A 13,001-nucleotide genomic window follows, 5' to 3' on the forward strand; every position below is an offset into this window, starting at 1 on the left:
TTGCTGCACATTAAAAATAAAGAGATTATTAACAATTTTTGTTTTTTCTTTCTTTATTTAAGGCATCATTAGGACGGCTTTGCCAAACATGAACAGAGAGAACAGGGAGCAGTACCAGGTAGTTATCCAGGCAAAGGACATGGGAGGCCAGATGGGTGGATTATCGGGGACCACCACTGTGAACATCACGCTGACTGATGTCAACGACAATCCACCCCGATTCTCCCAGAGTAAGCTGCATTTAATAGTTGCCTTGCATTGTAAGAGCTTCAAACTAAAGAGTTAAGCAATCACCATCTGGTTTAATTTAGAGTAAATCTAGATTATGGGGCACACATGAACAAAAGGCTTATGAACTGATTTATTCACCATTATTAAAGAAGTATATTTAATGTTACAGCATTTGTTTGTTAGGAAAACAGTTTCACGGTCAAATATAACCGCAGCAAACCTGGAATAATTTCCAGTACTATGGAAGGGCGTCATAGGTGGACTCATAAGAGCATTAGAGCAATGTTTTTCTTTTGCCTTACCTATTATTTAATCCTACTTACTCCCCTACTAGATAATAAAACATGTACTAATTCTAGATATGCAGAAGTGTTTGAATTGTAGTATCTGCTTAAATATTAATCATGAAGAATGTGGAAAAGAAATTACTTGAAGGGAATCAAGCAGATTTGTACTTTTCCAGTTACAATGCTACAAGATCTAATAGAACATTTCCCAAAGTAAATTACATTTTTTTTTTTTCAGTTTAAGTTTACCGAAGCCTTGTTTATGTTTTTTTAACTTCTGATAGTACACTATCAAGCCTTTGTATCCTCAGACTAAAATATAAAAGCTTTCTTGGCCTCTATGTAATATGGAAATACTAAACCATGCAACATCAAACTTGTTAGAGCGTAAGCATTTTAAATACATTTGAGGCCTTTTACATATACTGAAGTTGTAACATTTACAAGGTGGTTTGGACATACATAATAGTTAAAGGATTATCTTAACCGTAGCTAAAAGATGGTATATTCACCATTCATTTTTTGTTCTGTATAAGTCTACTGAATCTAGTAGTTACTTATGATCAGCCTTCAGGCTCAAAATAATGGAATGTGCTTCAAATCATTCTGCTTTTAACATGTTCTTTATGGCACAAATGTAGTATATAATTTTGTTCAGTTTAATACTGTAGTTGATATATATGTGTTCAGCTAAGATATTTGTCACCATGTGATTTCATATACACACTTGAAATACAAAAATCATAAACAATGGAGTACTTACGGTTTGTGCATTTCCACACAGGCCCCATTCTGGACAGAACTTATTGTTAATTTGTCCTGTTCTTTCTATTTCCACAACTTTTTTATTTATTCTTTTCTTGTTTCCATTTGTATATTGAGGATTACAGTAATTCCAGTGCTGTGCAGGTGAGGAATGCTACTACTCTCTGGACCTACTGAGGAAGGCTATTCAAAGAGCTGTCATGTTCGAAGCTTTGCAGAAAAGCTAAATTCAACAGTTTATTTTAAGACAGAATATAAGCATCAAATATGCATATTTATGCTCCTTTTTTTTTTTCTTCTTTATTCAACAGTGTGATAAATTAATACTTAGAATGATGGAATCAACTTTCTAGACCATTTTTACATTACTTGTGTGGCAGTTCAACTTCATATTTGAGACAGATGACGATCTGATCTAGCATCCCAGAAATATCCCTGCGTTTTTCTGTTCATTTCAGTGTAAATCAGATGTGACATTTGCTTTAAAGAATCTTTTATTCTTACTCTCATGGTGAGGGGGTGTGCTGTTGTTTTGTTTTGTTTGCTAATTTTATTTTTTCTCTCTACTCTCTGTCAATATCTTTGCTAGATATAAATGTGTGCTTCACTGGAAATGAAAGTTAAAATATTTATAAAGCTGACCCATTTTACTAGGTATATGAAAGTAAAAATACCTATTGACTTTTTATAAAAATCATTATATTTAATCTCAAAATGCAAATAGATATTCTAATTATTCCAAATTTTAATAGAGTTCAATAGGACTACTGGAATTGATACTGATTAAGTTAAATTATTCTTATTCTATTCCATTAATAAAAGCCATACATTTGTGTATTGGGTTTATGAGACAATCATATTAATATCAGATTTATAAATGACCGGGAAAAATATTAAAAGATCCATTATGTCTTTACAGGACTCAGTAGCATATTACAGATATATGCTTCAATAAAATGTTTCAGCACAGATTAAACTTCTTCCAGAAGGATGTCATATTAGAATTGTGGAAAATTCTATGCATTATATTTTATCATACTTGATCAGAAAGAAAAAAAAAAAAAAAGATCTCCTGAAAATCATATAGGTAGCAGTGACTGTTCTTCTGAGGTAAAATGATAAAATTCAAAATGTTGTGAAAGTTCTGCCCAGGAAGGCCCCAAGAGATTTCAGGTATTGGTTCTCTGCTTCAACTGTAATATTTCCAAGTGTTTTCAGAGGTAAGGAGATGGTGTTGACCAATGACAAATGGAAAACTGGCTTATAGCCTTAGGAGTTTGAGTCTGACTGAAAGTCAGTGTATGTGAGTTACGGAAACTGATGTCTACTGAGAGACTATAGTCTGGATTATTCTATAAAAATATTTACATTATATGCCTATTCAAGAGTAAATAGGAAGAAGGGTAAACATGAAAAAGATTGTTTTCTCATTCTTTATCACTGAATGAAGTATTTCCAGACACAAGTGTGTGGACTTTAATCTTCCATCTGATTTCCTTAGTATATGGAAAAGCTTTTCCTTTCCTTGAACCTCCCATTTTTATTTTTGACAGACAAATGAAAGATCACTCATTGGAGAAAATACAAACTGTAAACTACTTTTCTTGGCGCAGAAGAGAAGTGAGAGAAAATTTATTGACGGCAGAGTTTTGCAAGAATAATTCCAGTTTGGTGTAGTTTGTGTTCCGATACAGTGTCTAAGCTGCACTTCATTCCATATTTACTCAATTCATTAAATGTCTACAATGACAAAAATAATTAAAAAGAAGTGTCTCATACTATGACAGAGATTTCTATAAATGGGTAGATCAGACATAAAGTTATCTTTCAGATACCTTTCCGGTTATTTTCACTGTTTCCAATAACTTATTAGCAATTCAAGATATGAGCTTTTATCAATCTGTAGACTAAATTGATTAGTTGGCTATTGCAGTGAGAGTTGAAGTAGTGTTCAGAAGGCATAGCTTAGGGATGTAGCTTTAAACACTTCAGAAAAAAGTGTGGGGAATAGTTGACACACCATTAAACTAATTATGACATAAAATATTAACTGGGGGAAAAAAAAAAAAAAAGTGGTCTTTTACCATAGTCTCACATAGTACTGAATAAATAGTAAATGGGAGCAGAGGCTGTCTTCTGTTTGTCTGTTTTTTAACGATTAGGAGATTACAGAGGGATTATATACTAACAAAACAAAACACACAGATTCAGTTATTAGAGAAAGGTAATGAAAATGTCAGAGCAAACGCAAGATAAAGCATTAATTCTCTTCCTGTATATTACTTTCATATCAAAAGCTAACTACTTTTTTTTTTTTTTTTTTTTTTTTAAGTTTAGAAAACTATAAGATAACGGAACAACAACAAAAACACTAGTTCTGTAAAATGAGAGAAACTCTCAAACTTCCTGATGAATAATAGGAGTTCCCAAAACCAGTTCCTTTGTCACCCTGTAGCTGGCATCTAATATAGTATATTAAAAGACACTGATAACCCTGAATGACTCACCTGTGCTTTCCTGAAGACATGACAAGATCCTGTTGCCGGTGGCATTCTCGTACTGTTTTGCCACCAATCAATTGCCACAATTCTTCCTGACTGGACAAAATAACTCCCTTTAAGGACTTTTCTGTACTTCTTATTTGTAATAAGATGTATCTGTGTCACTTTTTAGGTAGCCTGTTCAACTTTTTCTTGTTGTGGCTGCTGGCCTGTAGCACTTCCAGTTTTCTGCTACTGTACACTAAACTATCTTTCTACCTACATTACTTAATCTAGGAAGTTTCTAAGTCAAACAGAAAATCATAGAACAGTTAACCACCAGAGAAGAAAATATTTCACAATAGAGCTTTAATGACTTAACTTTCATCTTTGGAATGACAGCTGTATCTGCATTCATTTAAAAATCTTTTTCTGAGAATTTTTCATAGTCCATTATATGTTCCACGTGTTTTCCTACTGTATGTTCTAACAGATGGGACCAGAGATCCCATCTCTAATTTACAGTTTTCACAGTAAAGCTAGGACATAGAATACTAAAATGTATGGTAGCATATTTATTTCAATTTATTGCAACATGTCTGAATTACGACAGCTTTATTCCTAAGTTTTTTATCACCTGTGTGACACCACAATAAGGCATACAACTGAACTAGGAAAAGTAGCACAAAACCAAAATCGCAATCTTCATAAGCCTTATTTAAGTACCAATTAACTGTTTTAACAAATATAGACACAGCTTCTGCTTGTGGATTTTCAAAAACCTACCCCTGCATTAAAATGTCATTCAAATTTATTTAATATTGTATCTGACCATCTAATTTTGAAAGCTGAAATGTCAATCTGCTGCTCAGCATTGGACAGCAAAGTCAGGGGATTCTGTTCTTTGTATTCTTTCCATGATCAAATAGATGTAAAAAGTATCCCAAAAGATTCACCGTAGATTTGATGGGAAAAAAGTAGAGTGAAACCTGAAAAGAACACAGAACAGTCTCTCCAGATGTTGTTTCAGGAATGACGTACAGAAAAAAAGTACAGACATAGTCAATTGTTTTTTCAGATAGGAGAAAAGAGTCCTTTTCTCTCTCTTACTTTTCTATTATTTTGTTTTTCTATGACTTTGTTTTCCACCTTCTACCTAAAGTTTTCCTCTGCCTCAAATTTTACCCATCCTTCCAGGATTAAATGGCGAATTGTCTACAATAAAAGATACACATAAATATGCAATCGGGTATTGTGTGACACAATGTTACTTAATGCATGTGTAATGGCTTCTGGGGCTCCTGAGTGGCTGTTTGTCTCTTTGACAGGTACCATCCACCTCCGTGTCCCCGAGTCCTCTCCAGTTGGGACAGCCATTGGCAGCATCAAAGCCACAGATGCAGACACTGGAAAAAATGCAGAAGTAGAGTACAGAATTATAGATGGTGATGGGACAGATATGTTTGATATTGTGACACAGAAGGACACACAGGAAGGCATCATAACTGTGCGAAAGGTGTATATTAACAATATTCACTAAATGTTTTTGATGTCAATGTTATGCCACAAATGTTCACTGGAAAAAAGTGATTTTCATGTGTTGACATGTTCTAACTGCTTAACACTTGAAAGCATCCTCCATAAGTGACTGAATAGTTCTATTTCATTTCAAGATGAACTGGAAATAACAGGCAGTAACAATACCTGAGACACAGAATAGGTTTAAAGAATTATTGTCAGTGAAGTATATAAAAAATGGGCAATCCTCAATGTGTTAGTGTTAATTATCTCTGATTTCAAATACAGACTTCTCAGTATTCACATAACCCATAATCTTCAGCAAGTAATATCCAGTTCACTGACTACAGAGAGACATTTACCTAGGAGATTCTCATCAACTTAAGCAACCAGTGTATGCCAGAACACAGACACACTCACAGAAGCCGAGTCACAGACTATGTTACTTTATTGCTGTTTCCAACACGTCAGTTGGTTAACATGGAAGCAGTGAATAATGACGGTGTCCCTGGCTTTAGTTCCGCCCTCCGTCTTGCAAGTCAGAGCATCCAGAGGTGTAAGATCTCAGATTTAGGAATGTCATTCTCTTACTCCTCGACAATTTCCCTTCCAGAAGTCCATCACTCTTTTTCTTTGGGATTTTGAGATGTGTTTATAAGAGTTCAGGCAGCATAAAGCACTGTTCATATTAGCTTTTAAAACAAATCTCCTTAAGCACAGAATAACAAATTAAACACTACTATAAATTATATTTCAACATTTCTTGATAATTATAACCAAAGAAACAATCTTCTGCAAAGATCAGAGTTCTTTCCTTTTTAATCTCTATGTTCTTCTACATTCATACTATGTTCATAGTCAGCATTGTAGTTTATCTGTAAAGGAATGAAAATATAAAGTTTAGGGTCCAATATTTTTCCTTTTCCTAGAAGTTTGCAAAGGCTTCTCTTAAGTTGCTCCTTTTTTGTTTGTTTCATATTATTCACACAGACTATCATATCATTGTGTTTTTTTGAAAACAAAACAAAAATAACCCCAAACAAACAAAAACAAAAAACATCAGCCTAACAACTAGATCAAGCATAAAGCATTCATAAGTTATAACACAGCAGCTCCAAAAATGTCACCAATAAATGTTAATTAACAATATCTTCTCATTCTTTCATTAGCAATCTGACACATTTTGCCATTTTCAGTATGTTTTTTCATATTGATAAATAAGTAGCTTATTCGGAAAGCACAGAAAACAGTATGCTCAGTTTGCTCATTTATTAAAATATTCTTTATTTTTTCATTATTTAGCCATGTTGATTGTCATTTCCAGTTTCAACAGTTAGTAACTACCAATAGACAGTGTTCCTTTACTGAGCCCTTAAGGTACTAAGTCTGAATTTTACACCTGCTGCAAAAGAATTTTTTCTATACAAGTTCTCATGGACAAAATGATTGCTTTACCACAATTTTGTATATTAGAGTAACTGGTGATATGTTGGAATACCTGTATAATCCACGGATTTTATATCCATGTTTCATAGCATAGCCCGAAAAGATGTCCAAACTGGACGTGAATGTACTAGTAGCAAGTTAACTACATCTGTGTGGCGCATCTTCTGGCAAATTAAGCCAACTAATTAGAATAAAGCAGGACTAAGATGGCCTCTTTCCTTCTAGGCTTGAAGGCAGCATCCCTTAATAGAAGCACTCTGAACTTTATAGACACAACAATATTCTCAGATCTAGCTTAAATAGCAGCACTGCATTGCATTTCTCAATTATATTCGTAGATAATCTCCCTTCTGCTCTAACTGCTTTTTAAAAAGGAGTTAAGTGCAGTGCAGAAACTCTTTCTTTCATTGGACTGCATCTTTCTACTCTTAAATAGAATATTTAAAATTCTAGGCTGTCACTCTGGCATCTGTCATGAAGGGTAATTTGTATTTAAAAGCAATTAGGCAGAAAACCACAAATTTTCTACCACCCATATTGATGAATGAAAACCACCAGTTTGATATCTCCCTGAGATTTTGGGGGAGTTAATGAAGTCTTTATTTCAGAAAGGTACATTCTCAGCTTGCTCATTTTTTCAGTGTCATTAATCAGCTAACACTTTTCATTTATGACAGTTAGAAAAATTTGAAGGAATAGAGGTTCTTTTCTATCCAAAATGGTTTCTAATTATAACCCTGAAACTTTCCACCCCACATTTTAAAAAAGAACTGCTGACAAAAATGTCAAATCTATTTAGAAAAAAATCTCTGATGTTGTATTCATTAAATTAAATGAAAAGGAACAAGATTAATCTCCTAATGTTTCTCTAGATATAGAGAACTTTGACACATGCACCCTCCTTAAAAGAAACCTAAAACTTTCCTGATACTTAAAGCTAGCTACATTTGTTTGACAGTAAAGATACTCAGACCATTTTGAACATCCAAGAGTTTATAGTATTTCCTGAAAAATATTAGTACCTTGTTCTGAAATGTGAGTATTTCAAGTCTGTATTCCAAGTATTTTAAATGCTTATGTGATTGTTTCAAATCCATATTCTTGTGAAACAGCTACAAAATTCACTAAATAATTGCTAAATTTGCAGTGAAACTCTTCTTTTTATCATTGGTGCTATAATAATTCAAATAATATTTAGGAATAGATACTTTCTCTAAAAAAAAATGGATATTTCTTACTGGAGAAAGTGATACCTATGCTGTGGAAAACTTAAACTGTTTTAGGGTTCCCCCAACTCAGGGCAAGATCTGACAAGGTTTGAGTCCTCTTTAGTTTCCATTATGTATATAGGTAAACATCTATCAATATGCAATGTAACTTGATAAACTTTATCATCATCTTCACTTTTAGCCACTGGACTATGAGACGAGACGACTTTATACCTTGAAAGTAGAAGCTGAGAATACCCACGTGGATCCACGCTTCTATTATCTTGGGCCTTTCAAAGATACAACTATTGTGAAAATCTCTGTAGAAGATGTAGATGAACCTCCCATCTTCAGCAGATCTTCTTACCTTTTTGAGGTGCATGAAGATATTGAGCTGGGGACAATAATAGGAACAGTAATGGCACGGGATCCTGATTCGGCATCAAGTCTGATAAGGTAAGACTGCAGTCTCTGCAAACACGATGTCTGCTAAAGAAATTAAGACAAATAGTAATACTACTTGAATTTTCACATACACATTTTCACAACAAGAAGATACTAATGTTTTATCCTGTTCTTTATTTGTGTCCCAGAGATAGACAGAATTGAAAACTATGCTATCCGTAAGTCTCTGAACACCTCAGGGAACAGCCTATTCACTTGCATACAAGTGACACAGGAAATGTTTTCTAGTACTTCAAATCTCAGAAAACTTATAAAATTACACATTGATTTCAAGCAGGCTCTTTAGAACTACTTCTTGCTTCACACTGTGAAAAACTGCCAAATCAGTTGTACTGGTTTGACTGAAGGAGAGTTAATTTTGTTCTTGAAGTTAGAAACTTATCTTTTTATAGCTAGCATGGTCATTTGGATTTAGTTTGAGAACGAGAATATAACACCCCAGGCCAGAACTAATGTTTGTCTTCAAGTAACTTGCCAGTGTTTTTTAGCTGGAAGAAAGAGAATGTATGAGTTTACTCTTATCTTCGTTGTTGTCTGGGAGCATTCTGTCTGAAGGTGTGAGGCATCGAGGAAGTGGGGCATAGATGGGGCAGACCTTGACTGACACCTAGCCTGATCATGGAGAATATTCCGTGCCATTAGTCTCACGCTACATATTTAAGGATAGTCAGGTTTTGTGGCTGAGGAGATGGAGACCCATTTCAGTTCTGCTCCTTTTCAGTTGAGTTCCATTCAGGAGTTCTTTTAGTTTGGCCTTTTGCATTCCTGCCATTTTGCAGTGGGCCTCTGGGCCTTTCTGCCTTTTTCTCTCTCACCAGGATCAGCTGTTCAGGATCAGGGTGTTCTTCCTTCCCAGGACCAGCTGCTCACTGTGGACAGAGTTCATGAGGAACTGCATTGAGTAGCTTTTACTTTATATTCTATTTTTTATTTTATATGTACTATTATTATATTAGTAGTAGTGGTGGTATATATTTGTGTTAGTTATTTTATTAAACTCTGTTTGTCTCAGTCCCTGAGTTTCTCCCCTCCATTTCAATTCTCTCTCCAGTTTGAGGATGGGGGAGGGGAGGAGTGAGCGAGCAGCTATTGCAGGTTTATTGCTAGCTCAGGTTAAATTGCATCACCGGTCTTCAGCCCAGGAGGGGTACAGAGCTTTCTAATGCTTCCTCTGGTCAGCCCTGCTGCTGATCTCATCTGCTGTGGCTGGTGCCTCCTTGCTTTGTAGGCTTGCCAGAGTGATTGCTATACAGGATAAAATCATCTTTGTGTATGCTCAAATACACCAAGAAATTAGATATTGAAAGATGTATATCTTTAAAAATCTTTTCACTGTATATTACTGGATGCTACATCAAATCTAGCTGAATGTAGTAAACTATATTTTGGTGTGGGGTTTTTTGTTTATTTTTCTATAAAACATAAGTTTTAAGAAATAGGCAAGACAACACTGTCCAAATTGGATGTGTGTTGTCTGAAATGCCGAACAAAGTACAAAAATTATATTCTGGCAAAATAAATTTATTTACTGACTTTGAAGTCAATTGCCACATACTTCTTAATGAGGCCCAGATGGTGAAAGTGGATTAGGAAATGAACCTGAAACTAATTTTCTTCTGTGGTGATTTGTGTGTATGGAAAAGACAGGAGAAAACACCAAGCCTCTAAAATTTAAGAATATATAAATAACTGAGCGCTGCATCTTTATCCACACTAATTGCATGAGACAACCGACAATTTTAGTAGTTACATTTTTCTAAACCATAACTGGAAAAAGAACAGACTTGGAGCTTGCACTTATTTTGTTTTCTACACAATTTGACGAATTGAAGAACTGTGGCAGGTTATTTCCCTCATCACTATTATTTACACAGAATAACAATATAACAATTATTTTGTATATGTCCTTTTGATATTTCTTTCATTGTCTCATAGAAAATAATTTAGAAGAGACAGGTGGAGCAAACCAATGGCAATAAACACAAATTAATTTTGAAAATATTGAAATGGACCATTGAACATAGACCTAGTTCTCCTGACGAAAAAAATTAAGATACCTGTGATAATACTCTTCATAGTACAGTCATTTCTTTTAGCTTTCATTTAATGCTATCTAGTTGAAGACAAGAACTTTAAATGAATTTGTAAAGCATAGATAGAATTCTCTTTAGTATTAGCTCTGTGTCTCAACTTCTAAAGAAACCTTGTATATTTATTCAAACAATAATTACCTAGGACAAGATTTTACAAGCTTTTACTTCTTACAGTATCAATATTAAATAGAAAGCACTATGTGTTTACCCAAAAGTGAACAACTCACATTTAATTAAAGTATTTTGAAATTTGTGATATTTTGAAACTAGGGCACTTTCTATAATACTTTAATACTGCTATTAAAAAAATATTTCAGATTCAGGTTGTAGAATTGATTCATTTTTTTTTTTCTGTTTAACTGTTTATTTTAAAATATTAATTTCTGTTGTTATTCTGTTATAATTCTACAAAAGTTAGGCTTCCTATAAATCAAGTGCTAATAGCTCCCTGATGCACTAATATCTATTTCTCTTCAATGAATATGGAGGTATTTTCTGAAAATAATTATTTTTGTAGCATTTGCAAGTTGTTAGAAGTAATGTGATGGGGTAAAAGTATGTGCTGATATCATGGCTATTATCAAATGCTATAGAATTTTAAATGAAATAATGTGGAATAGATCTCGTTAGCTAGAGAAGTGATTATTGTGTATTGAAAAACTGTTGAAATAAGTACTGTCGAAATAAGTTCTTTTCCTCATTAAAACTCCTTCCATGGATGGAGTAAAATCAAATGCTTATCATATGAAACAAACCATCTTAAATCTAGTTGCTCTGAAAAGCAGATTTTTGTTTAATTCTGACTAACAGTTATTATATTGAGCCAGTAGTAAAAAAATAATCTGAGCAAGTATTTCCTGCACTTTCAGAAGTCTTTTTTGGCTGTTCTCATTTCCTTTTTTGTTTGTTTTTTTGTTTGTTTGGTTTGGTTTTGTGTGTTCATTTTGATGTTGGCTTGGTTTTGGGGGTTTTGCTTGTTTTACATATTTATGTATTGTATGTGGTAAAGTGAGCAAACAAAACTCACCAAACTATTACAGACATTATTTTCATTACAACATTTTTTCATTTGGCTCAGTTTAGTTAGGTACTCTAAGTAAAAACAGATACACTTGATGAACTCTTTAGATCACTCATAAAAGTTCATAGAAACATGAGCAATTGTTTTGAGTGCACTGTGCAAGTATACTAGCAAGTTTTTTGGTTTTTGGTTTTTTTTTTAATTTGGCCCAGATCTGCCAGGTAGTTAGATAAAGGTTCTGTACTTCACGAAGTCCTACATTTACTTCCGCATCAAAGGTTCAATCCTAACTTTGAAGGCACTGTTAAATATTAGAAAAAAATGGAGGAAAAAACAATTTTCTGATTGTAGTTTGACAATCTGTCATATTGTGGTAGTAGAAGTTTTGCCTGCAGAAGTACAGCAGTTATAACAACACAGAAGGTCCTCTAACATCAGTACATTCATGAAAATGAAAGTTCTGCATGTGAAGTTATTTTTAGAGTTTTTTTAACCTGATCTGTAGTAAATTAGTATGTCCTAAAATGTAGAAGCTGAGCTTATAACAATACTTCTGAAAAGCTTGTAAGTTAGCTGTCAGTCTCAGTCTGAAAGAACAGCATAACAAAGGCAATTTTATTTTCAGGATTAAAATGTTTCTTTAATTATTATATTAAAATTCTGACTTATTTTTTATTTTTCTGATATATGTTTATAAAAGCTCAGATGATCAAATATTACACTATTGTATCATATTTATTAAATTATTGCAATTTTTATTCATAATTCTATGGAACTAACCTTGAGAATTGTCATGTTTATAGAAACAAAATGTATGTGTTCTCAAAAATAACCTCTGTAATGTAACAGAGCCTAAAAGCTATATTGACTTTTCATGAAACATATGCTTTCTTCCATTTTCTATCATTTTGACAATACTTTTCCTTTCTCTATCATATTTAGGTTTTCTCTGGATCGTCATACTGACCTTGACAGGATATTTAACATTCATTCTGGAAATGGGTCCATCTATACATCTAAGCCACTTGACCGTGAGATATCTCAATGGCACAATCTTAGCGTTATAGCAGCTGAGATCAGTAAGCCAATTTGGTCTCTTTTCAGTTTTCCTTAGCCTGCAAAGTTACAGCTGTGACTTCATAAGAAAAAAAAAAAAACCTCCCTTCCTTCCCCCCCGCCCCTTTCTATTAGATATTCTGGGAAAGTAAAATGGAGGTAGCTAACAGTAGCTGTCTCCTCTTTGCTTTTTTCGTTACCAACTTCACCTCTGACCTTTAATATCCAAGTAAATTCTGAAATGTTACCCAATTAAATAACAACACTGGAGTAATTTTGTTTTCTTCCTTTTCTTTGAGGACAATGACATGATTTTGCTGTTATAATAGCAGAGTTCAGGATGGTAATCTATTTTTTCATCTCTATCATTCCCTTCATTTCCTTAGAAGTAATTTCATTATCTCTTCCTATGGTGTCTACACCTGCCGCTC

The 13,001-nt window shown here is 33.8% G+C and overlaps 1 protein-coding gene across 1 annotated transcript in view; it reads left to right on the top strand.

Moving 5' to 3' along the window:
* Positions 1 to 13,001, top strand: part of CDH10 (cadherin 10) — a gene marked incomplete at both ends in the record, with an annotated part of 60,078 nt that overhangs the window by 31,926 nt on the left and 15,151 nt on the right. The window contains 4 exons of the mRNA XM_080338637.1: positions 63 to 230; positions 5,092 to 5,279; positions 8,138 to 8,391; positions 12,457 to 12,593. Coding sequence (XP_080194763.1) covers positions 63 to 230; positions 5,092 to 5,279; positions 8,138 to 8,391; positions 12,457 to 12,593 — 747 coding nt within the window. The remainder of the gene's footprint in view (positions 1 to 62; positions 231 to 5,091; positions 5,280 to 8,137; positions 8,392 to 12,456; positions 12,594 to 13,001) is intronic.

This window comes from Nesoenas mayeri (assembly GCF_963082525.1).
Source record: "Nesoenas mayeri genome assembly, chromosome: 2".
Taxonomy (NCBI): domain Eukaryota; kingdom Metazoa; phylum Chordata; class Aves; order Columbiformes; family Columbidae; genus Nesoenas; species Nesoenas mayeri.